Source organism: Podarcis vaucheri, assembly GCF_965113315.1.
Source record: "Podarcis vaucheri genome assembly, chromosome: 2".
Classification (NCBI taxonomy): Eukaryota; Metazoa; Chordata; class Lepidosauria; order Squamata; family Lacertidae; genus Podarcis; species Podarcis vaucheri.
The window spans coordinates 75,167,790-75,189,765 of record NC_138760.1 but is presented as its reverse complement, the minus strand read 5'-3'; the positions used below and the strand labels follow the sequence as shown (position 1 = coordinate 75,189,765).

Below are 21,976 nucleotides of genomic sequence, written 5' to 3'. Positions count from 1 at the left end.
TGAGCTCCATGTGGCTAGGCATTTTAGTTCTATAAACAGGCTATTTCTGATCCTCTCCACCCCCCACCAAGGCCTTCCAGATAGACACAAATCAACCTAATTATATCCTCCCTCCTGTGGTCAAAGCCACATAGCCCTAAATATAAATGTGCCAAGCGCACCATATTAAAGTGAATTTTTATTTTTTGGAATCTGGTTGTGGGAAACCCTATAGAGGCCAATCCCATCCCACCCAAATTGGGGTAACAAGCTGCCTCCACCCCTTACCTTTATATCAGCCACAGCGGCCTCAGCAGGGTTTCTGGATCTACCACAGCATCTAGTTTGCCTTCTTGCCAGACTGAACTCCTTTCATCATTGATCCTGTACACTATCTAGCTTCTACACTAGTTCCTTTACAGCCCAGCTGATATGCTGACAGCCAGATGCAATCATAACCCTCCCTGTCCCTGTTTCCACAGCCCATTTGCTTCCTGTTCTGTGGGGCAGACTAGCTGTTTCTTTTCTTTTGCCCATGTTGTCCTCATCTATAGTGCCCTCAATAACCCATTGCTTTTTGAGGAAAGGTCGTATTGCACTTTCATTGATAGGAGCAGACTAATGATGATATATTACTATTAAGCATTTTTAACATGGCATATGGGATCTACAGCAAATTCCTGGACAAGTTTCATGTTAACGGGAGTAAATCAACAGCCTGAGGACAGAGTAGCCTGCATTTTCCAAGTGAAAACAGCACATTGCTTAATAACCTCCAACAGATATTTGTTCGTTAATTGTAGTGAAATATGGTCCTTTTCTCAGCAGTGATTGCAGCTCATTATAGAGGCCTCCCTTGGACTATTGTTGCATCATATAACTTCTAAATTGTTTCTGAGGCATGAACAGTGGATGGGAATGGGCTAATTACCGTCTCTGTGATCTGTAGCTTCTTGATGCTGCTGGCTTTCATTGAAGAGGGATCGGGTTTTGTTCTGTTGGAAGACTATGGAGGGAGCGTGAATCTAGGGTCTTTATCTCTTAACTCCGTGACTTGAGCAATAGTATTTTCATAGCTGTAATTGCTACGAAATCATAATGGAGATGCTTTTGCAGAAATGCATGGGTGAATCAAGAGTTTTTGAGGGCCTAGGGCAATTAACAGAGTCTATAACAGGGATGGCTGACCTCCAGCTGCAAATTTTTCTGACCCCCAAGCCCCCAGCAATTTTAGCAGTGACAGGAAAAAGAAAGAAAAAAACATGATGCTGGGCTTTAAACCTCTTCTTCCAGTTTAGCAGCCTCCTGTTGATGCAAATTATCCTTTCCTTAGCTGATTTGCAAAGATCATCTGAAGAGGGGAGACTGTGTGTCCTGTGCATGTGTACATGGCCAAGGGTGGATGTGGCTCTAGGGCCAAAAACGGGTTCTCTGTTCCTGGCCTAGGGGGATATATATAAATAAGATGGTAACAGTGGGGGAAGGACAGGATTTGGAATCCTTGGCAGACCTATGGAACAGCTTGTCAGGTATCTCCTGATCAAGAACTTCCATCACACCAATTGATTACTTACATTACTTTCTCTTCAGTTTACTTGCTGTAGATACCCCAGGTAGAAATCCTCATAGCAGACCTGTACCTGCCATGCACTAATGGTACATTTGGTTAGAAGTCCCATTGATGCTTACGTATAAAATGGCAGCCATTCTTCTGCAATGCCAGGCATAGTGCCAACTAGTTACTTTCATGTGGAAGGCTGAGCGGCTTTGGTTTTGATGGAAAAGATCTGGGTGCCTTTAAGAACTCCAGTTGCTGACTTACTGTCAGACCAGAAGGGGGCATTGTGAACATTTAGTCGCTAAATGGATATCATTTAAGCAGTCCCAGAATATTAGGCTGAACTGCAGCATACATTGTGCTCTTTAACAAACTTACACTAAAGATTTTTAAAGGTTCTTCTACACCAGGGTTTACCAAACTTTGGTCTCCAGCTGTTTTTGGACTACAACTCACATCATTCCTAGCTAGCAGAACCAGTGGTCGGGGATGATAGGAATTGTAGTCCCAAAACAGCTGGAGACCCAAGTTTGGGAAACCTTGATCTACACTACAAAGTGAAACTGCTTTAAGCCAGTTTAACTATCATGGTACTGATTTCCTTCTAGTGAAGTCTGATAATTGCCATTTATTTGATAATTATTTTGGAATCTATTCTGGAGGCATGTGTGCCAGACTGAGATGTGGTATTCTGTTAAGGATGCTCTTGTTTCTATACAAATGTGTTAACCACTTCTAGACATCACTTTTTCAAGATTGTTAGATGGAGAACAAGAAGGCACGCTGGGAGAGACCTTAGGCCAGGGGTGTGAGCAATCAGTGGCTCACCAAACTCTTCGGGTGCTTGGAAGGCATTTAAACTTATCAGAATGCTTGTTTAACTGGGGCAGGCTGGAAAACTGGGCTGGTGACAATTACATGCCATCCTTTTCAATGAGCTCAGTTATATTACTATAAATTCCTATGATTTCCAGACCATGACAACTATACTGAAAGGCCTTAATAACATCTAAAGCAGGCATACAGAATTGAGAAGTGGGGATCTCCCATGTAGGGGTTTGCAAAGGGGATCACCGAGTCTTGGTGTGGCTAATTACACAACCATAACTTGTAGTTGCCACTGATCATTCCCTTCAGGGTGGTTCTCCTCACTTGCCACCCTCCTTCAGAAGCCTAGCAAGAAGGGAGAGAAGCTGCTCCAACTTTCCTCCCTTGAGTTGTCCTTGGAAGAAGGAAGGGTGCTTCTTCTTTCATCCTGGGCTTTTGAAGGAAGCACCAGTAGCACCTCACTACTGCTACCTCCTGCAAAAACCCAGCAAGAATAGGATCTTTGCTCTGGGCATGTAGTATAGGGTGAGGGGGGATGTTCTCTCATGAGTGGACTTCTAGAACCCTGGTTAGAATTACATAATGACCTAGGATTCAAAGAGCTGCTTTAGGCATGCCCCAAGGCCTGAGCCATGTATGCCTAATAGGAGTTTTCATTCCACCTCTACCCCCATTGGGCAATAGACCACAATACAAAGCATAGCCTTTGCTTGGAGAATCAGTTTCTTTTGATCTGCTTGTGCTAACATTGAAGAGAGTCCCATGGGTCCTCAGTTGAGCCTTAGATAAGGGCTATGGAAACTGGCACTCTCCACATGCCTCATTCTCTGCATCTTGAGTTGCACTTGACAGATGTTCTGTCCCACTGGCAGATTGTCCTCTTGGAAAAAACACACACAGCTAATATGTCAGCATGATAGTCTCAGGCAGGGATGTGAGTGTGCATCCTAGCGATTTGCTGGTTGCCATGGCTGTGATCAGTCACCAGCTATTGAGTTCTTGTCTTAACTGGCCCGTGCTGTTGTCAGCACATACCCCAGTGTGATTACAAAGCTGCAGGAGCAATGTAATGCATCTTGAGATGGGCATCACATGGCTCCCATTTCAGTTCATATATCTAAAGTTGGGGGAAAGTGTTGCTGTTGAACAGATGGCAATAATCATTAGGCTTTCCCAATTTAATTAGGAATGTTCAGCAGTGGGTGGGAATTGTAAATTATATGAGGAGAAGAGCTTCGTTATGGAAAGGAGGTAGGGTGTGAGCTGCTTTCTGCAGTTAGAAGGGCAAGGAATCATAGAATTGTAGAGTTGGAAGGGACCTGAAGGGTCATCTAGTCCAACCCCCTGCAATGCAGGAATCTCAGATAAAGCATCCACGGCAGATGGCCATCCAACCTCTGCTTAAAAGCCTCCAATGAAGGAGAGTCCACAACCTTCCGAGGGAGACCGTTCCAATGTTGAACATCTCTTACTGTCAGAAAGTTCTTCCTGATGTTTAGTTGGAATCTCCTTTCATGTAACTTGAAGCCATTGGTTCGAGTCCTACCTTTCAGAGCAGGAGAAAATAAGCTTGCTCCATTTTCCCTGTGACAGCCCCTCAGATATTTGAAGATGGTTATCATATCTCCTCTCCGTGTCCTTTTTCCCCAGACTAAACATTCCCAGCTAAACATAATCCTCCCAAATGAAGCACCTATGATGAGCTCTCATATTTTGAAGAACAGAGGAAAGTAATCTTCATGTTTTGACTTTGTGTGCCATTCATAGTTATTACTCTGAAAACATCTGAAATGTTCTCTGAATAAATATGTATTCATAAGCTGTACCTTTCGGAGAACATCAGACACTTTAGCCTATGGCTAAAAATATGGAGGAAAATGGCTCAACTGCAAAGCTCACATTTGTGCACAGTGTGATTAGTTCTAAACTGGTAATCTGTTTGGTTTTTTTCTTCCTAGGTTTGTGCATAAGAGACCATTTAGCCCTTATAATACCTGACTATATTATTTATAAAAATATTTGCTTTCTGCTATTCATAAAGAATATCAATGTGGTGTTCTGAATCAATGCTTAGACGTTCTCTGCTCTGTCACTGGTTTGAGAAGAGGAGTCCAGAAATTCCATCCACTGCATATCTTCAGTGTATATTAACATTTATTGACAAAGAGTACGTTTTCCTGGGCCTTTGGCTAATTAAGCAATTTATGGCCTTTTAAACTGTGTGGGGTTATTGTTTTTGTTCGTTGTTATGGTTTTGTGGTATGTATGTTTGTGTTTTTATATTGTAAACCTCCCTGTGATATTCAGATGAAGGTGTAGAAATAATAATAATAATATGGTGTTATGATTATTGTGTGGTAATAGATACATACAAGGATTACAGTTTGTGAGAAGCATTGACTCCTCAGTGCCAAAGGCAGACTCACATATCACAATGACATTAATCCAGTTTGGAGGTGACCAGCACATGTATCAATGTGGCCTGACTATCCGTAACCTGGGAAATGCCACAACTGATGAATCAAATTAAACCGCTAAAAGGTGTTCTGGGCCACATTTGCCCTTATTGGCAATGTTGGATCAAGGAAAACCCCTAAGCTATATACTTTAGAGGGAGTGTAACCTCACCTGAAGCAGGTAATACACCAAATTTCCTGGACCCAGGGACTGTCAATCCATAGTTCTGTCATCTGGTCAAGATTCGGCTTCAGTTTATTGGCTCTCATCCAAACCATTACTAGGTGCAGACACCAGTTCTGCATCTCTACAGCCTTGAGAGTAGATCTTTAACTGAGTGCTCAGGGTTAATTGGTTCTAAAGGGGACTGAGGTGCTCTAGAGTTACTGGATAGCGAGGTCTACTCAGGGAGCAGGATGGGGCAGGGTTTCATTTAGTACATAAATGTCAAATGAAGAGCTTGTTTTAACTTTCTCAACATGCTGGGTTGGGGGGGGTGAAGCTTATAGAACTTTCAGAAATGGGAAATTCCCGTTTCAGGGGAAATCAGGAAAAGCAGAATACATCAATGTAAATGTTGGTAGTCGGGGACATCCAGCCTCTTTCTACTCTTATAATTAGGCTTTTAAAGCTAGTCTGCTTCCAGCATTGTAGCATATATTCTCTGTGCATGGGCTGTTCCTCCTGATAAGGATGAGGCTGCCCTTTTTGTCCTGGGGTGATCCTGTGATCACAGAAGCTTTGTTTCTCTCCTGGTGCTGGGGATTAACAAATGTTTGCTAAAACCTTTGAAGATTCAAATTGTTCAGAACACTAATTAATTACAACCTCATTGCATTAATCTGGCATTTGGTAGTTCTCCTTTGCCTCACACCTGGTGAAATTAATAACTCCCTTTGTAGACATGTCAGATGCACAATTCAGTCAAGGAACAACTTGGTAGAGCAGGACTGATCTGTTATATGGATTTGTCTCTCTGGGCGACTAAGTGCTGTTAATGTGGGTCAGCCATCACTTAACTCTGGTGCCACATGTGATGGCTAATCAATAGCGTATCACTGATAGGGGTCTATACAGTAGCGGACGACATGGTGGTGCTCACCTAACCTTGTTTGTGTCACTGTTCCTTACTAAGAGGTAGAGGGAAAGGAGAAGGCAGTGGCAAGGTTGGCACGGTTCAAACTCAGAGTTATCTGGTCTCCTGCCTGGTGCATTTGCACCATGCCTACCTCACTGTCACCTCACCCCTCCATCTCCCAGTAAGCAGCCATGACACAGCCAAATGGAGGTCAGGTAAGTGCTGCTACCCCACTGTCCTCTACTGGGTCTGTATGAGGAGCTGCAGTGTAAATTGCCCTGTACTGCTAAATTAACATACCAGCCACTGATTATAAATGGGGTTTGGTGTGGCCAGACGCCTTTTGCTTATAAGGTATTAACAGAAGAGCTGATTCAGAACCTGCCTTTTCTAACTGTACATCCTGGGCATGAGAGAGACTGGCTCTCTGACTGGAGTGCAGATTGTGCTGCCATGCTGCCATTCAGCTGGCAGATTTTGTCTTTCCCCCATAAGTTTGACAGAAATGCAGGAATTGCAAGTGTGACTCTTGGCCAAAGGCATAGGGTGGTATTCAAAGTAGTGCTGAGGCGATTGCTCCATTAGTGCAAGCATTTCAGCTTTCCTGGTGTAACAGATCTCCCCCTCTTCTCCTTCTGTGCCCTGTTCTGGGGGTCTCCCAACTGCCCTACCAAGCCAATTTATGGGGGGTATGGGTGGAGGAGAGTGGGGGCAGTCCCCATTGCTCTAGCGGGACTCGTTGTGCTAGTACCTGCTAGAGCAACTAGTTGTTTAATATTGTGTTTTAATTGTTGTAACATTTATTATTATTATTATTATTATTATTATTATTATTATTACTATTATTTGGTTGTTTCTGGTCCATGATGTCACTGTCCAATTTCCATAGTCTGATTCATGTCCTTGGCTGAAGTAGAGTTATTTCCTCTTCTGTTGTGACTTACTAAATATGGAGCATTAGTAGAAAATGGAACCATCAGCTCTCATTCTTTAGGAATAATCTCTCTACAAAACAACCACTTTTGTGCTGAGTAGAGGTGGGGGCCGGGGCAGAATGACTCAACAGCTTCTTGCTTTCTCTTGGTAAAACGTAAGTGTTTTATGCTGACCCATTAGCTTGATGTATAGGCAGTTTAGAAACACCAAACTTGGCAGCAGTGTGAGTTCTCGATTGCTGTTGTGTTTGCTAAGAGACTGCGTAGTCCATTCCCAAGGGACATTCATTAAGCTTTCAAAGTCCTGTGTGTCAGAGAAGCTGGATTTTTACTAAGGCAACCCCAATTTTTAATGATGGATTTCTGTGTTTTAAAGCCTCTTGAACTCTGAAAAATTGTCTCTTAAGTGCAGCTGCTGTTAAGGAGGCTACCTAGGTGGTTGTAGCAAAACAGCTGGTTTTATTGATGCAAAAGGTTTCTTTCAATCTGCCAAGCTTGGCTATTTCACTCCATGTTATGTGGTTTTCTTCGGATGCCCTTATATTGCTTTCTTCTGCTCCTTGCTGGCTTCCCCCTGGCTTGATTTTGGCCACTGTAAGAACAGCAGCCTAAAGGGAAAATTTAAACTAAACTGTGGAGAGCTTGGTGGCAGACATTTGTGTACTGTGCTGTTTTATCCAAAGGGCTCAGAGCAGGTGATGGTATATGCTTAATTTTGTATTGTCACTGGGTGAGTTCACACATTCAGCACTGTGGTTAATGATAAGACAAAGGTGCCCTCCTGTGGTGAAAGAAGGGTATAAACCAGGGGTTTCAGGGACTAAAAAAATGTGATTTTACCACATGGGGGCGCTTTTATACACACCTTAAGAAGAATGGTGCGTAATGAATATGTAAGTTAATTTTGGACTATTAGGGATGGTGAAAGGTAAAGGTAAAGGACCCCTGGACGGTTAAGTCCAGTCAAAGGCAACTATGGGGTGTGACACTCATCTCGCTTCAGGTTGAGGGAGCTGATGTTTGTCCACAGACAGCTTTCCGGGTCATGTGACCAACATGACTAAACTGCTTCTGGCACAACGGGACATCATGACGCGTGCCACCTAGGTACTCATTGTTGTAAATGTCCGCTACTGCTCTCCATGGAGCAAATGAGGCAGCATTGGGTCTCTCCTCTTAAAATGTGAGGTTAGCTTAACATCTGTTCCAGAAAAAAAGGAAAGCATAGTTAAAGACAGAGTAATCAAGCATATACCAGAAGTAAGTCTTGCTGAAGCAGAACCAGTGTGGTTTCTGCAAGTGTAAGTTTTCTCTCATTTGCCTATTAGAGTTTTTTTGAGAGTATCAACAAGCACTTAGATAGAAGTGATCCATTTGACATTATGTATTTGGGCTTTCAAAAAGCTTTTGACAAAGTATCTCACTAAAGACTTCTGAGTAAGCTTAGAAGTCATGGAATAAGAGGAGAGGTTCTTTTGTGGATGAGGTTAAGAAAAAGGAAGCAGAGAGTAAGAATAAGTGTAAAGTTCTACCACTGGAAGGTAGTAGAAAGTAGAGTCCCCCAAGAAATGGTTTTGGGATGTGCTAGTTTAACTTGTTCATGGATGATCTAGAGCAGGGTTTCCCAAACTTGGGCCTCCAGCTGTTTTGGGACTACATTTTCCATCATCCCTGACCACTGGTCCTGCTAGCTAGGGATGATGGGAGTTGTAGTCCAGCAACAGCTGGAGACACAAGTTTGGGAAACCATGATCTAGAGTTGGGGTTGAATAGTGACGTAGTCAAGTTTGCTGATACCACATTTTTCAGGGTGGTTAAAACCAAATGGGATTGTGAGAAGCTCCAGAAAGATCCATCTAAACTGGGTAGTAAAATGGCAGTGAAGTGAATGGGCAGTAAAATGGCAGCGGAAGTGGTAGTCACTAGTGGACTGACCAGGAGTAAGACCTGGGCTCATAGCGGTTAACTCTGATGAAGACAGCATGGTAGCAGTCATTAGCAAAGGGATTGGAAATAAAACTGCCAATATCATAATACCATTATCCAGATCTGCGACACGATTACACTTAAAATACTGTGTATAGTTCTGGTTGCCTCACCTCAAAAGGATACTGTAGAGCTGGAAAAGGTTCAGAAAAGGGCCAGCAAAATCACCAGGAGTATGTTGGACTAGATAGGCCTAGCCTGATCCAGCAGGGATGTCCTTATGTTTATGTTCTTAGCAGGTCAAAGCTGGGAAGGTTTAGCAACACCCTTTTCTGATCAGAAGGCATCAAAGGCATTGAGACTGGGTGTCTTTAGGCAATGCACAGATGGTGGAATGCACTCATAGATGCACTTATGCTTTCATTTGCCTTTTTAAATTGAAAACAAACCTCATTGTTGGGTGTCTTAAATTGAAGATTAATTCAGATGGGAATGAAGCATATGCTTTCAGAAACTTTGGGTTGCTTTTAATGATGAGGGAAACTGCTCTGGAAAGCAATAAATAGCCAGTCATTAACAAAAACAGAAACTTTTGCCTCCAAACCACTCTTTGCTGGGGCAGGAGGTTACGTGCCCTTACTAAGGCTCATTCACATGGTGCCAAACTGGGTTCTAGCATGATCTCTGAACTTTGCCTCTGAGTAATTGGCCATCTCCTTAGCTAGGAGATCATTTTCCCATTGAATAAATGTGTAGAAGTGAGCATGTGGATAGTATTTCATGCTTTCTCATGCTTTTTTAATGGGTGTAGAGTGGGCACAGTCACTTAGAATGGAACTGCTCTTCTACTTCCCAGTAGGTATGTGGCTCAAAGGCCACTTTGTGGAGAAACAGGGGTTTTGACTTGTTTGCAGATGTCCAGTTCTTCCTAGTGGACATAAGATAGTCTGTCCTACCTTCTTCATTCTGTAGGAATGCAAGAAGCTGCCTTATGCCGCTTCAGAATATTCCATGTAGCTCAGTATTGTGTGCACCAGGGCTATGGAACTTCCAATTCAGAGGCCAAATAATGACCCTCCAGACCTCTCTAATGAGGCTTTGAGACTCTACCCAGCACATACCCCTTCCACAGGTCACACATCACATCAGCCTTGCTCCACACCCTCCTCACATGCTTTTGCATGTTCCTGAACTGCCTTGGTGCCTTTTGCATGCCTGGATGGAGAGATGTGTTCATGGGAGTGTGTAAAGAAACTTCTAACCGTCTGTAGCCTACTATACAAAGGTAGGGCTCACGCCTGTTGCTCACCCCACTTTTGCCTTTGGCACACCCACCAATGGCATTAGGCACCCATAAGGTTGTCCATGACGGAATGTGGTCCTAGGGCTCAGAAAAGGTCATGACCCCTGGTCTACACAGACTGACATGCATCTCTCCATCAAGGCATGCAGGAGTCTTTCCCAGCCCTCACTGGAAATGCCAGGGGTTGAACTTGAGCCCTTTGGCATGCACAATGTGTGTCCCACCTCTGAGCTGAGTGAGGCCCTTCACTTGTTGCTCTCTGTCTAAATTAGGGGGTTGGATAATACAGGGACACCATGGGATGTCTATATCTCTACCACATCCTTTTACTCATCTTCTCTGTGCTTAGTTGTGTGTTCAGTTATTATATTGCATTGTGGTGAAGGTCTTTGGGGTCAGGCACAATCTGGGCTTGGGAAAAGGTGTACTTATACTGTATATTATATGGTGCCTTCCAATCCAATCCAAGGCAGCTTTGAACCATTCAAATCTCATCACAACTAGTGGACGTTCAAAAACTAGAAGCTAGATCTACAGCTGCTATGAATTAAAACGCACTATAAGTCTGACAGAATAGAATCTTAACTGTTCATGCAAAAGACATCAAAGAAGGAGCCAGTCTAACTTCCTTAGGAATGAGTTCAACAATGGGGGTTCCATTACTGAAAAGACACAGTCATGGGCCTCTACCAATCATCTCTCTTGCTGACGGAATGTGAGCAGGGCCTGAGAACATTGGCCATAATTCACAGGCAGATTTTAATGCAGGATGTTGTTGTGATTGAAGGAGAATTCTGTCCATAGTTAGGAGAAGGGACAGTCCCAGAGAGCAGACTGATTTTTTTGTAAAGTGCTGGTAATTGGAAATTCATGACTATACTCTTTAAGAGATTCTGAAATTTAACTGATCCCCTGGTCTACTGTAGAGCAGTGAGGAATACTGTATAATAACATGAAAATTATTGAAGAATTTTATGCACTTTATTGTAGTATCTGCAGTTTATTTCCTTTAACTAGAAGTAATGATAGCTAGCTAGCTAGCTATAGACAGACAGACAGACAGAATAGCTAATTTCCATTTTACTGCATGTATCACGATGACTTCCCCCCTCTTTCTTTCTTTGCTAAGGAGCACTTCAGTGGACAAAAACTGTAGCCTTTTTTATTCTCAATTTGAGAATATCTATGAGAGCAGCCATGGGAGTAAGTAATATGAGCACCACTCCTCCTCTGCCTTTTTTTCTTGTGGGATTAGCTTCTCAGTAGCTAAGGCTGCAATCCTATGTAGACTTACCTGGGAGTGAGTAGTACTGAACTCAAGGGGGCTTACTTGAATAGACACATACTAGGTTGCACCTTAAGATTTCTGCCCTGAAGCTCAGTATGTCTGTTGTGATTTGTTAGTCAGAAGCAGCAAATGCATTCCTACATCCTTTCCCGCTGGATAAAAGCTAAATTGTAAAAATTGTTGTTGTTTTTTGGTAGTCTATCCCATTTCATCCCAAGGTTTGGATTATGTAGCAGTAATTATATGAACAGATTAGAACAAATAAAAACTCTCAACCACACATTTCTTAGCCTCCAAAACTGGATAAATAGGATTTTAAAAAATGCTGCTGCTTTGATCTCTTGTTACTTATTTTTTGTATCTTAACTACTTCAATGCCTATCCATTTACAAATTGATTTTTAAATATGGATTTTTAAGGAGTTAAATGGTGTTTGACATGTGCACATATGAAAAGAAGCAAATGTTGCTTAATTCAGTTTTGACTTGTGTCAAGTGACTTACTAGCTTTTTCTTGGCAAAGAACTGGGGGGAGTAGGGCTGTGATACAGAATGCTGCTGTCTCTGACAGTTGCTTGGTGTGCTACTCTTCCCAGGCTCAGGTTGACTCTGTCCACAGACAGCATAGTAGGAGCATCTCAACAGCATAGAACATCTCAAGTTCTGGAAATCATGGCTTGACATCTCCTGCTGCTTTCCCCATATTCTGCTTTGACCCTGGTGTGCAGAACCACAGCATAAAAATATGGCCAAACTAACGATCCACATCTCTCTATGTTTTGAATATCAGGAATCCTGATTCAGGATTGTCAGTGGCTATATATGCTTCTCAAGATGCAAGCAAGAAATGTTAATAGAATAAACAATCTTGGTTATTTTTCTTAGCTTCTGGTTTAGAAACACCCCGACCCAGATGATCTTGGAAGATATTAATATCTTCCCTGGATTTTTCTAGCCTCACGTCAACAACATTTGTGGCTGTCTAGAATACAAGTTTGTGAGAACCTCTGGCAGTGGATAGTTTGCTCTGTAATGTTCATGGAATTTCATATGTTTTCTTCCTTTCTCAGTCTTGGACCACCCCCCCCCCACATACACATACATGTGTAAATATTTGTTTGTGTATAATGTGTCAAGTTCTTGCCCACAGACTTAGAATTTTGTGTTGCATTTCTTTCTTTGCACCTTCCAGCCTCACTTACTGTGCCAAAATTAAATTGTGTTGTAATTTGGTTTTAATATCAGAGACATCTGTAATATTTAGAGTGCCTGGGTTTAGACTGGTATTTGAGCTCCTTTTGTGTTAAAAGAACTAGAACTTTGTATATGGAGCTTTACCTGGCCACAGACAAGGGAGACGAAGCCTGCACCGTCTCACACCGTTGCAGGGCAAAGACAATTTCAGATGCAGACAACAACATTTTATAATAAAAGGGCATTTTTATTTAAATGTAACCCGAGAGGAAATCTACCCCCCGGTTACAATTATTATCATTACATGGATTAAAGTACTACCAAAATAGCTAGATGCTTCATTCTCCCAAGCACATCTGCCCTTCTCAAGGAGAAAAAAGGCAGGGAGATGGTTCATTTAAGCGCAGAGCGGAGCGGAGCGGAGCTGGCTTGTTGTAATTACACTAGGTGCATGAATAATCTAATGCATTCCTGAATTTGATTATTTACAGCAGCTTTTGGGGCAGGGGTGGGTGGGGAGAAACAAAGTTAACTTTTAATGGCTATATTAAGTTATATAAAAAGGTACACTAACCAAAGCAGTGCTCTTGTCTATCTTATCCAGTTATCTGAATTGGCCAGCCATAGGTTAATTGTACATTTAAAAAACATAACACAACATCAGCACTGTGTCTAGAATAGCATCCTTTTTAACCCTGTCTGGGATCAAACTCCTCTTTGCTGTGATGACAGCAAAATAAATAATTTGCCCTTCTCAAGTCTAACCCAAGGATAATTTTCTGGCACCGATTTTTGCTTTCTGTCACAGTGATCCAAAAGCACAGGATGCCCGAGCTCTTAGAATTTTATTGTAGATACGAAGAATTCAATCTAGGGAAAAGGTTCCTCATTAAAAGCAAACCCAGAACAAGGTGCTTTTAAGGGGCAGGCAGTAATACCAAGCAGTTTTGTTAAGCTGATTCAAGCAGAAGACTGACTCTTACAGTTTCTGACACTTACGTGGCTGACTGCACATATCCAAAAGGGCGAGGTGGTCATCTGGAGCAGGGCTTGTGACCTCTGTAAAGGGAGCAATTGCTTCAGTTTTTAGCCATTATATGACTTGTTCCAAGAAGCCTAGAAGTAAGTTGAAAAGTATGGGCTCGGGAACCTACTTTCCAAATTAATATTAGAAGCAGTAGCTGACAAAAGCAGTTAAAAAGTAAGAAATGGCCCCCTCTTTGGTCCAGCAAGGACACTCTTTCTTCTCCAGAAATAAAAACAGGCTTGCTTATATAGCAAATGTTTATTCTCTGAAAGTCAAAGCCATTACACAATCTTGTGTTCCACAGCAGTTTTCTAAAGGGGGATGGTACTCTCTGCTACAAGTTACTGTCTCTACTACTGAGCAGGCTGTAGTCATCTGGGATGTGTAAAGAGCATTCAATTCTTTTTTGTCAAATGGATTCTGGGACGGTCAGACTAGAATTGTTAGAAGAAAAGGCCTCCACCATTTCTAGGGGAGATGAAGGAAATTAAGAATAAACCACAGTAGTCCATCCAAGGGAGATAAAGAGAATTCCTCTGTGCTTTTCAGTGAGGAGATGCTTTGTAAATTTTTATTGTCTTTTCTCTCCCTCCCACAATGGATATGGGATTTGACCCCACTCCTTCCCCACTCTCCACCTTGGCTGCATCCTTCCTGTGCATTTCTTCCTATCCATCTGCCGGTGTCTGTTCTCGTTCCTCATAGGACATGATGAGAGGATCTGAAAAGACTGAGCTGATTGATTCACTGTCCAGCTTGAGCTGTAAGAGTCTGGGGCTTTTAGCTTCTGGAAAGTCCTCACTGACGGCCAGCCTGACCTTGCCATTCTGGGCTTCCTTGATGGGCTCTAGGAAAACAACGTGCTTGTTTGCGCTGATCTTGCGATTTGGCCCATCTGTGGCTGGCGGGGTGGTACTAAGGATGGATGATTGGGCGCTGCAGTCTGGAGGGGGGCTTGCAGGCTTCTTGAAGCACTTGGAGCAGCGACATGGTGTGAGGTACAAGTACATGAGGACAAGTACCAGAGTTACAACACACCCTAAGAGGGTTGTGAGGCCAGTATTGAAAGACTCGGGTGGTTTGGGGTATTGAAATGTGATGTTGACTTCAAACGTCTGGTTGATCTGTTGGAGCTCGTTGATGGCTATGCACACATAAACACCGGAATGGGAACGGTTACCCTTTCTGATCAATAGGCTTCCATTTCTGAAAGGTTGATGCTCCTGATTACTGTGCTCAGGGTACATGAATAATTCATGTCTAGGAGAGATCCATCTGTAGTTTGTGGCATTGTCATTATGGAGGCTCGTGTTGCAGTCTATTACCAAGGATTCTCCCACTTGGCAGAGGATTTGGGGAATGTCAAATTGGTTCCAGGAGCAATCTCCAATATACTTGTTGTAATTGAAGGTGTTGACTAAGGAACGTGGCACATTGGGGAAAGCTTTGCAGGTGTGCTCCTCTACAAAATCCTCCGCAGAACTGAAACCGCGGTGCTTCCATTCCTGGAGCATCAGATGAAGAGAGCAGTCACATATCACAGGGTTGTTGTGAAGGTACAAGCCATTTTTTATGTACCCAGGCAAAGTTGCTATTACTTGAACAGGAATGCTGCTTAGGTTGTTAGCAGACAGATCCAGGGTTCTCAGGTATGGGTGTTCAAGTCTTTGAATGGACTCAAATGGAAATTTTGTTAGCCTGTTCCAACTCAGGTAGACTTTTTGCAATCGGATTAACTTGACAAAAGCATTTTGATCGACTTGTACAATCTTGTTGTTGTATAGCAAGAGCTCCTCCAACTTCACAAGGCCATCAAAGTAGTACTTCTCCACAGTGCTCAGGTAGTTGGAAGACATGTCCAGGTGTAAAATGTAAGTGGCATTGTGGAACACTTGCCGGGTGATATTGTGGATCTTGTTGTGGCTGATCCTGAGAGTCTGGAGACGTGGTAAGGCAGCCAGCCAGTAGTCATTAAGCTGAGTAATGTTATTGTAGCTGAGGTCCAAGGTAGTGGCTGTGGGAAGCAGGGTGCTGGGGACCTGTTCAAGATCCTTCTTGGCACAACTCATGAGATCAGCAGTACAAATGCAAACTTCAGGACATCTTCTGAGAGTGCAGTTGTTTAAGGTGCTGACTTGAATGCACAGGACAAAGAAAACTAACAGCTTTCCAAGCAGTTTCCAAATAAATAAAGCCAAGGTCAGTACATTCATCATGTAACAGTGGAGCTCACCCTGGTTTGTCACTAGCATGGAAATAAGTTCTCAAAGTCAAATTCACACTGAATATAATCCTCTTGCAAGACACTGATGTGTGAAAGGGCAACAGTAGAATGAATCGGTAAAATCAGATGGTGCCTAAAGACTCTGAATTATGCTCCTTAAAATATTGGGTTGTCTCACTCAGAATAAACAGGCATTTAAGAAATATGCTGTAATCAAAGGCCAGCATGTAACTGCTGTTCTGCATGCCTCTCTTGGTAGTTGTAGAAACTGGCAGGAGTCTGTGTGCATGTATTGCCTCAAATAATTTCAAAAACAAGGTATGTCTATATAGATCATCTTGAGCTCTGATTCAAAAGCCTTGAGCATGTTTACAGGATTTGTCTCTAAAGTGTCTCTCTCCAAATAACCCAACCTTGCATCTATTTGAGGCTACTCCTTCAGTAACATTGGTCCAGGGAGAAGCTGGATCCATATTTTTTTTGCTTTGCCAAGTCAAGTGTCCTTAGATCCCAAAGTTTCCATTAGTGGATCCTTATCTTGAGGCTAAGCAACTCCAGTACAGATTCATCATAAAAGGGCCAATGCGAGCCCATTTCTTCACCTTTATAATCTCATATAGAAACGCCAAAGAAAGCAGCTCTTACCCGGATATCTTCCTTTCTGGGTTATATTGAGCAGCATCACTCTTTCCTGCCAGTTGTTTCATCTTTCAGCCGACAGCACTGTATGCAAACACTTTCACCCTCTTCTGCTCCTATTTACAAGCTGCCTGTGAACACTGAAGGGTAAGCTTTGTGGACCAAGAAGAAATCCTATTGGCTTGTGTAAGAGGGAGTGGTGATAAGAAGAGAGGGGAAGGGGAGGACAGTAGCGAAGGGTTTTTTTTTCTGAATGGCATGTAGTTTCTTTGTTGTGCCATGTGGGGGCAGAAAAATCCTTCACAGCTATCCTTGGACTGGGTATCAGAGTGGCACATGAGAGCTGCAGCAATTTGCGCCAGCAGCACTATTACAAGGGGAGATAAAGAAGCAGGCTTAGTAAAAGGAGGGGTGGGTCTTGCGAAGCAGCCCAAGCTCCTCCGCTGTTCACAGTTTCTCAGTGCATCTATGTAAGTCTTTGCGATTTTGTAATCTTTGGATCTTGGTTGATTTTTTTTTTTTTTTTTTTAGGGGTGGGCATGGAAGAATAGATCACACCGTAGCACCAAAGGACCACAACCAAGATTGTGATCCTATTTGTTCTGGATAGTTTGCCCCCCAAGAGTTAGTCATTTTTGTCTGTCTAGAACTTCACACATTATATTTGTGACACATGTGGTCGTAGTTTCTTTGTGACCTTCATGACAACTTCTGTGATTAGGCCTCTTAACTAAAATATAGTTTAAAAAGAACCTTATGTCAGCATCACAGACTTTCAGTGTATGCACACCTGAAAGCTTGTTTTTTAATACCCAAAGCACAGCATAATGTATAAATACACATTCATACTAGAATGTAGATTTTGGCTGAAACTTAGGAGAACCTTCTGAATGGTAATAGCCATTCAGCAATGGAACAGACTAACAAAGGTGGAGGTAACTAAGCAGAGACTGGATAGTTATCTGCCAGAGATGCAGATATTGTATTGACCAGTGGGGTGCCCTTCCAACCAGCAACAGCTGCTGGGGCTGTGAAAGCAGCTTCCTAGCAGCAGCATTGCTGCGGCTTCTCAGAACAGGGCAGGGCAGTGGCAAGCTTGGGACTCTCTGTCCCAGTCAGCAGCAGTGCTGCCTCCGTTAGGAGGTTGTGTCCACCCTGCCAGCCACTTCAGCTTCCAACTCCTTGATTCTGTGAAAGCAAATTGAGCTTGAGGCTTCTGTTTTCATTGCGACTGGTGTGTTTGAGTCTTTAAGCCTTTTGAAGTTAACAAGTGACTCCCCTGGCACAGTTCTGAAATTTTCCTCACTGTGGTCCTTCCCAGGATATGGTGTCCTTAGGGAAGGCTTATGGCTGGAGGCAGTGACATCCTTTTTGTTGCTATGCCAGATTATCACCTCGCTCTGTTTCTCCAACCTTCATCCTTTGTTGTTACCTTGGCTTCGTACAAGCAGTGTACAACCTCATTATCCTTGCAGTATGCTTCTGTAGTGGTATACAACCACACTTTCTGTCCCTGCCAAATTCCTGATAGCAGTAGAGTGTTCGGCTTTGAATTCGATCAGTGCTATCTTTACACTTTGGGGTGAAGTCATGCATTATAATTTGCTTGGCTGTACTAGATCAAACAGACCTGTTCCATGCCATCAAACAGACCTGTTCCATGCCATCACAGGTCCTTTTGGTTATCCAGCTTTTCAGTTTATCTCATTTTTCAGTTTTTCTGCATAAGGAAACTGATCATAGAATCATAGAGTTGGAAGGGACTCCTGAGGAAGGATGATCTAGTCCACCCCCCTGCAGTGCAGGACTATGCAACTGTACTGTAGGGGAATCAAACCTACAACCCTGGTGTTATCAACACTATGCTCTAACCAACACTATGCTCTAACCAACTTAGCTATACAGCAAATCATTGTCCTTGAGCAGATGTGCAGAACCTTTGGCCCTCCAGATATTGCTGAACTACAACTCACATCATCCCTGGCCATGCTTGCCGAGGATGATGGGAATTGTAGTTCAGCAATATCTGGAGAGCCAAAGATTCCTCACACCTAGGGTTGCCATATTTCAAAAAGCGAAAATCCGGGCACAAAAGTTGAGCAACATTCAAAATGCCAGCATTAAAAAAAAGTTGACTCTCCATTCAGATTTTGCCCCTTCTCTTCATTTTCATTTTCTGTGTGTGCTGATGCAATTATTATTGGCTGTTTATTGTGTGGATGATCTTGCTAAGGTGTTAGCAAGTGTTGTTCCTGTGGAGGAAGCAAATGTGTGTGAGAGAGAAGGAGGGAGGGAGGGAGAGGGAGAATGAGAGAATTCTCAAGGGCAGATGCATAGATTTCAGAAGCCAGATCAAACTCCTTACTTTTTTTTGGAAAATAATATTTATTACTTTTCCAACAATTGAAACACTACAAAAAAATGAACAATACAATACAATACAAAAACACTACATAACACTAACACATTAAACTAACAAAACAAAACAAAAACAGTTTAAAACACATCAAACAATTTCAATATCTATCTTTCATTCACTTATTTCAACGACCTCCTCACACCTCCCTTTTTGTATTCCACTTCTGTTAATTGTTTCAGCAATTCCTTTCCATCTTCCTCTGTTTTCTATCCTATAATCATCTTAACACATTCTAACCTTATTTTTCCTTTAATACTCTATTAATCTATTTATACTTAATTCCTTATAACATTTCTACTAAAGCCATATAACTTCATTCCAACATTTTTCTAACATTCATTAATTTTACAGTATTTCTATAGATAGTCTTTAAACTTTTTCCAATCTTCTTCCACCGACTCTTCTCCCTGGTCTCGGATTCTGCCAGTTATTTCCGCCAGTTCCATATAGTCCATCAACCTTCTTCGTATTTATACAGAAACTTTACTTTATCTTCTACTGATCTTATTTTTACTTTCCTTCCTTTGAAACTGAAAGACAGACCTTGGGGAAACTCCCACCCAAAGATGACCTTATTCCCTCTCAGCAGGGCAACAACATCTCCACAGTTTGGCCCAAGATCCAAAAGATATTTCGGGACGTCTTTAAAAATTTCCACTCTTGACTGTTGTACTTCTAGGTTCTTCTGGTAGTGCCAACCCAAAATTCTATCTCTCTCTTCTTTAGTTCAAAGAGTGATCAAGCAGTCTCTTATTCTATTCTTCTCTTCTTTCCCTCCTCTTCCAAGTCTGAAGGCCCTCACAATTCTAAACTCTTCTTGACCCAAGTCCAAGTCCCAAAAGTCAGCAAATCAGATCAACCTTACAACCATTGTCTTTTTTTAGTCTGTGCTGTATGTCAGTATCTACATAATTGGTGAGGCACAGGTTATTGATTTTCCTCCCTTCATCGCTATTTACATATTTGACATTTGTTGAGGCTTTTATACTTTTGGTATTGATTTACTTGACTATCTTGGATTTTCATCACTTCATGGTTACCTGTGGCTGAACCAATAGTGTGACCTCAACTTGCATCCTTTGAACTGGAGGCTGCATTGGTGCCATCAGTCATCAGGTGAGACTGTTGGACTGTTGGAGAGAGGTCCAACTGCAATAAGTGATCTCTGATCAAAGCAGAGGCAGAGGTGACTGAGATTTGTCCAGTAATTCCAACTCTGTAGAAACACAGTTTGCTCTCCTCAGTGGACAGAGGGCAAGAGAGAGACTGCATGCCATTGACTTACCCTTTGCCCCTGAACAGATGCTCAAAGTTGAGCAGGCATGTCTGTAGAGTAATTGCTGGGGCAGAGAGAGCAGCAGCTGGAGGGCAATTTCCTGGGAGATCCAGGCTGCTTTATTTGAGGAAAGTGAAAATCAAAGCAGAATAATTGGTTTCCATTAGTACAGCAAATGACTAATTTGGCTGCAGCAGCTGCAGGACGTAGTGGGTGCTTAACCCTCTATTTTACAAGTTGCAAGGGAGATGTTTTGGGGAAAATATTTGCCAGATGCTTCCCTATGTAAAGCTGCTTGCATGTTTTTGTGCAGCTGCTTTTAAATGTGCAATCAGAGTGACCCCTTATTGCTGAGTGGCTCTGTCTCCCCTCCTCCTAGCTTATTCCTCTGTCTCTTCCAGAGGTGAAATACTCCTGAATCAGAGTGGCCATGTGTTCTGTTTACAGAGGGCAGCCTCTATTTGAAGTCATCCTCCATTTAAAGGGCTCTCAATTCAAAGTCCAATTTAAAGATAAAGAACCATGAAAGAGAGCAGGAGAGGCCTTGATGTTGCCCACCAGCAGTTAGCGCCTGGACAGCAGACTGAGCAGGCACACAAGTCACCTTCTCCTCTCCATTATGGTGAGATTAGGTGTATTATACTGGCATCCCCCAACTTACGGGTGTTCTACTTGTGTGTGACTGTGTATATGTGCAGCACAAGAAAGTAATTAAGTCATTCAATTCATACCCAGAAGTGGCAGGAGAGAGCTGGAGAGTCCTCTTGGCTCGTGAGGAAGCCCCAAAGAGACCAGAGGCACAGCAGGGCTCAGCTTCCCCACTTAACAGCTGGTGTGTGGGGTAGTGCAGCAGCAGCTTTCCCATGCATCCTCTAGCCTCCTGCCAACCCCAGAGCTTCAGTTCTTTGGAATACGTGCAGTATTTTTGATATGAATGAAAAAGAAAGCATTTAAAGGGTGTTTAGAGGGTGCTTCCCTCTTTACACAATTTCACTTACGGGTGCAGGGGCCTGGGATATAACCCCTGCAAAAGTAGGAAGTTCTGTATGTCTGTTTAAATTTTAGTAACTATTTCTGATGTTGCAGCTATACATATAAATTAGTATATGTGATTTTTATGCAAGTCTTTTTCTTTGAAACATTAATCTTTTGAAACCTGCCTCTTGCTTGTAATGCAAGATTGGCTTTCTTTTGGTGAAGGTGGGGCCATGTTTTTTTTAAAAAAAATACTTTAAATTCATTTTCAAATATAGGGATGCCTTTATACGTATTCATTTTCTCTGTAACAATAGTACAATTAAGATGTATCCTACATTTAAACTGATGTAAAAGTAACATACCTTCCTCCCCCCAACAGAAAACTAACAAAAATTTATGTGTGTGAGCCAAAAAATGAAAGATGTAGCATCTAATTCATGTGAAGTAAGAACCCTGAGGAAACAGTGCATTCATTAACAACCACTACATATGCTAAAGGGATCATGATTTAAACATCTAAATAGTTCTAAATGCATGTGGTTGGGAACCAACACACTCTGCTTTTAAGTGATATGCATCAATTTTAAGTGATCTGCATAAAGGTGGTGTGGCAAGTGCATGGTAAATTGACTGCATCCAAGCAAGTGCCCTAAACTTATTCCGAATTGCCAAATGAGTTGAATGCTTCTAATGCAAAGATTTTGGGTTAATCAAAGACCTTTGAGTGCACTACTCTAGCTTGTATATGGGGTTACCATTTAATGGCCAATGTTTTTCTACTCTCAGCAAGAATCAGTAGTGACTGCTGCATTTTTATAAGATAAATTCAGAGTGTGTGAGATAATTGCCTTTTCATTGTTAAAAAAGG

The 21,976-nt window shown here is 42.3% G+C and overlaps 2 protein-coding genes across 3 annotated transcripts in view; one reads left to right on the top strand and one right to left on the bottom strand.

Annotated features, from left to right (window-relative positions):
* RNF123 (ring finger protein 123) overlaps positions 1-21,976 on the top strand; it is a 94,841-nt gene that overhangs the window by 56,079 nt on the left and 16,786 nt on the right. The gene's annotated exons all lie outside the window — the stretch shown is intronic.
* AMIGO3 (adhesion molecule with Ig like domain 3) lies at positions 12,440-17,626 on the bottom strand. Its single transcript, XM_082214543.1, has one exon. The coding sequence runs from the start codon at positions 15,822-15,824 to the stop codon at positions 14,241-14,243; it is 1,584 nt and encodes a 527-aa protein (XP_082070669.1). The 5' UTR covers positions 15,825-17,626; the 3' UTR covers positions 12,440-14,240.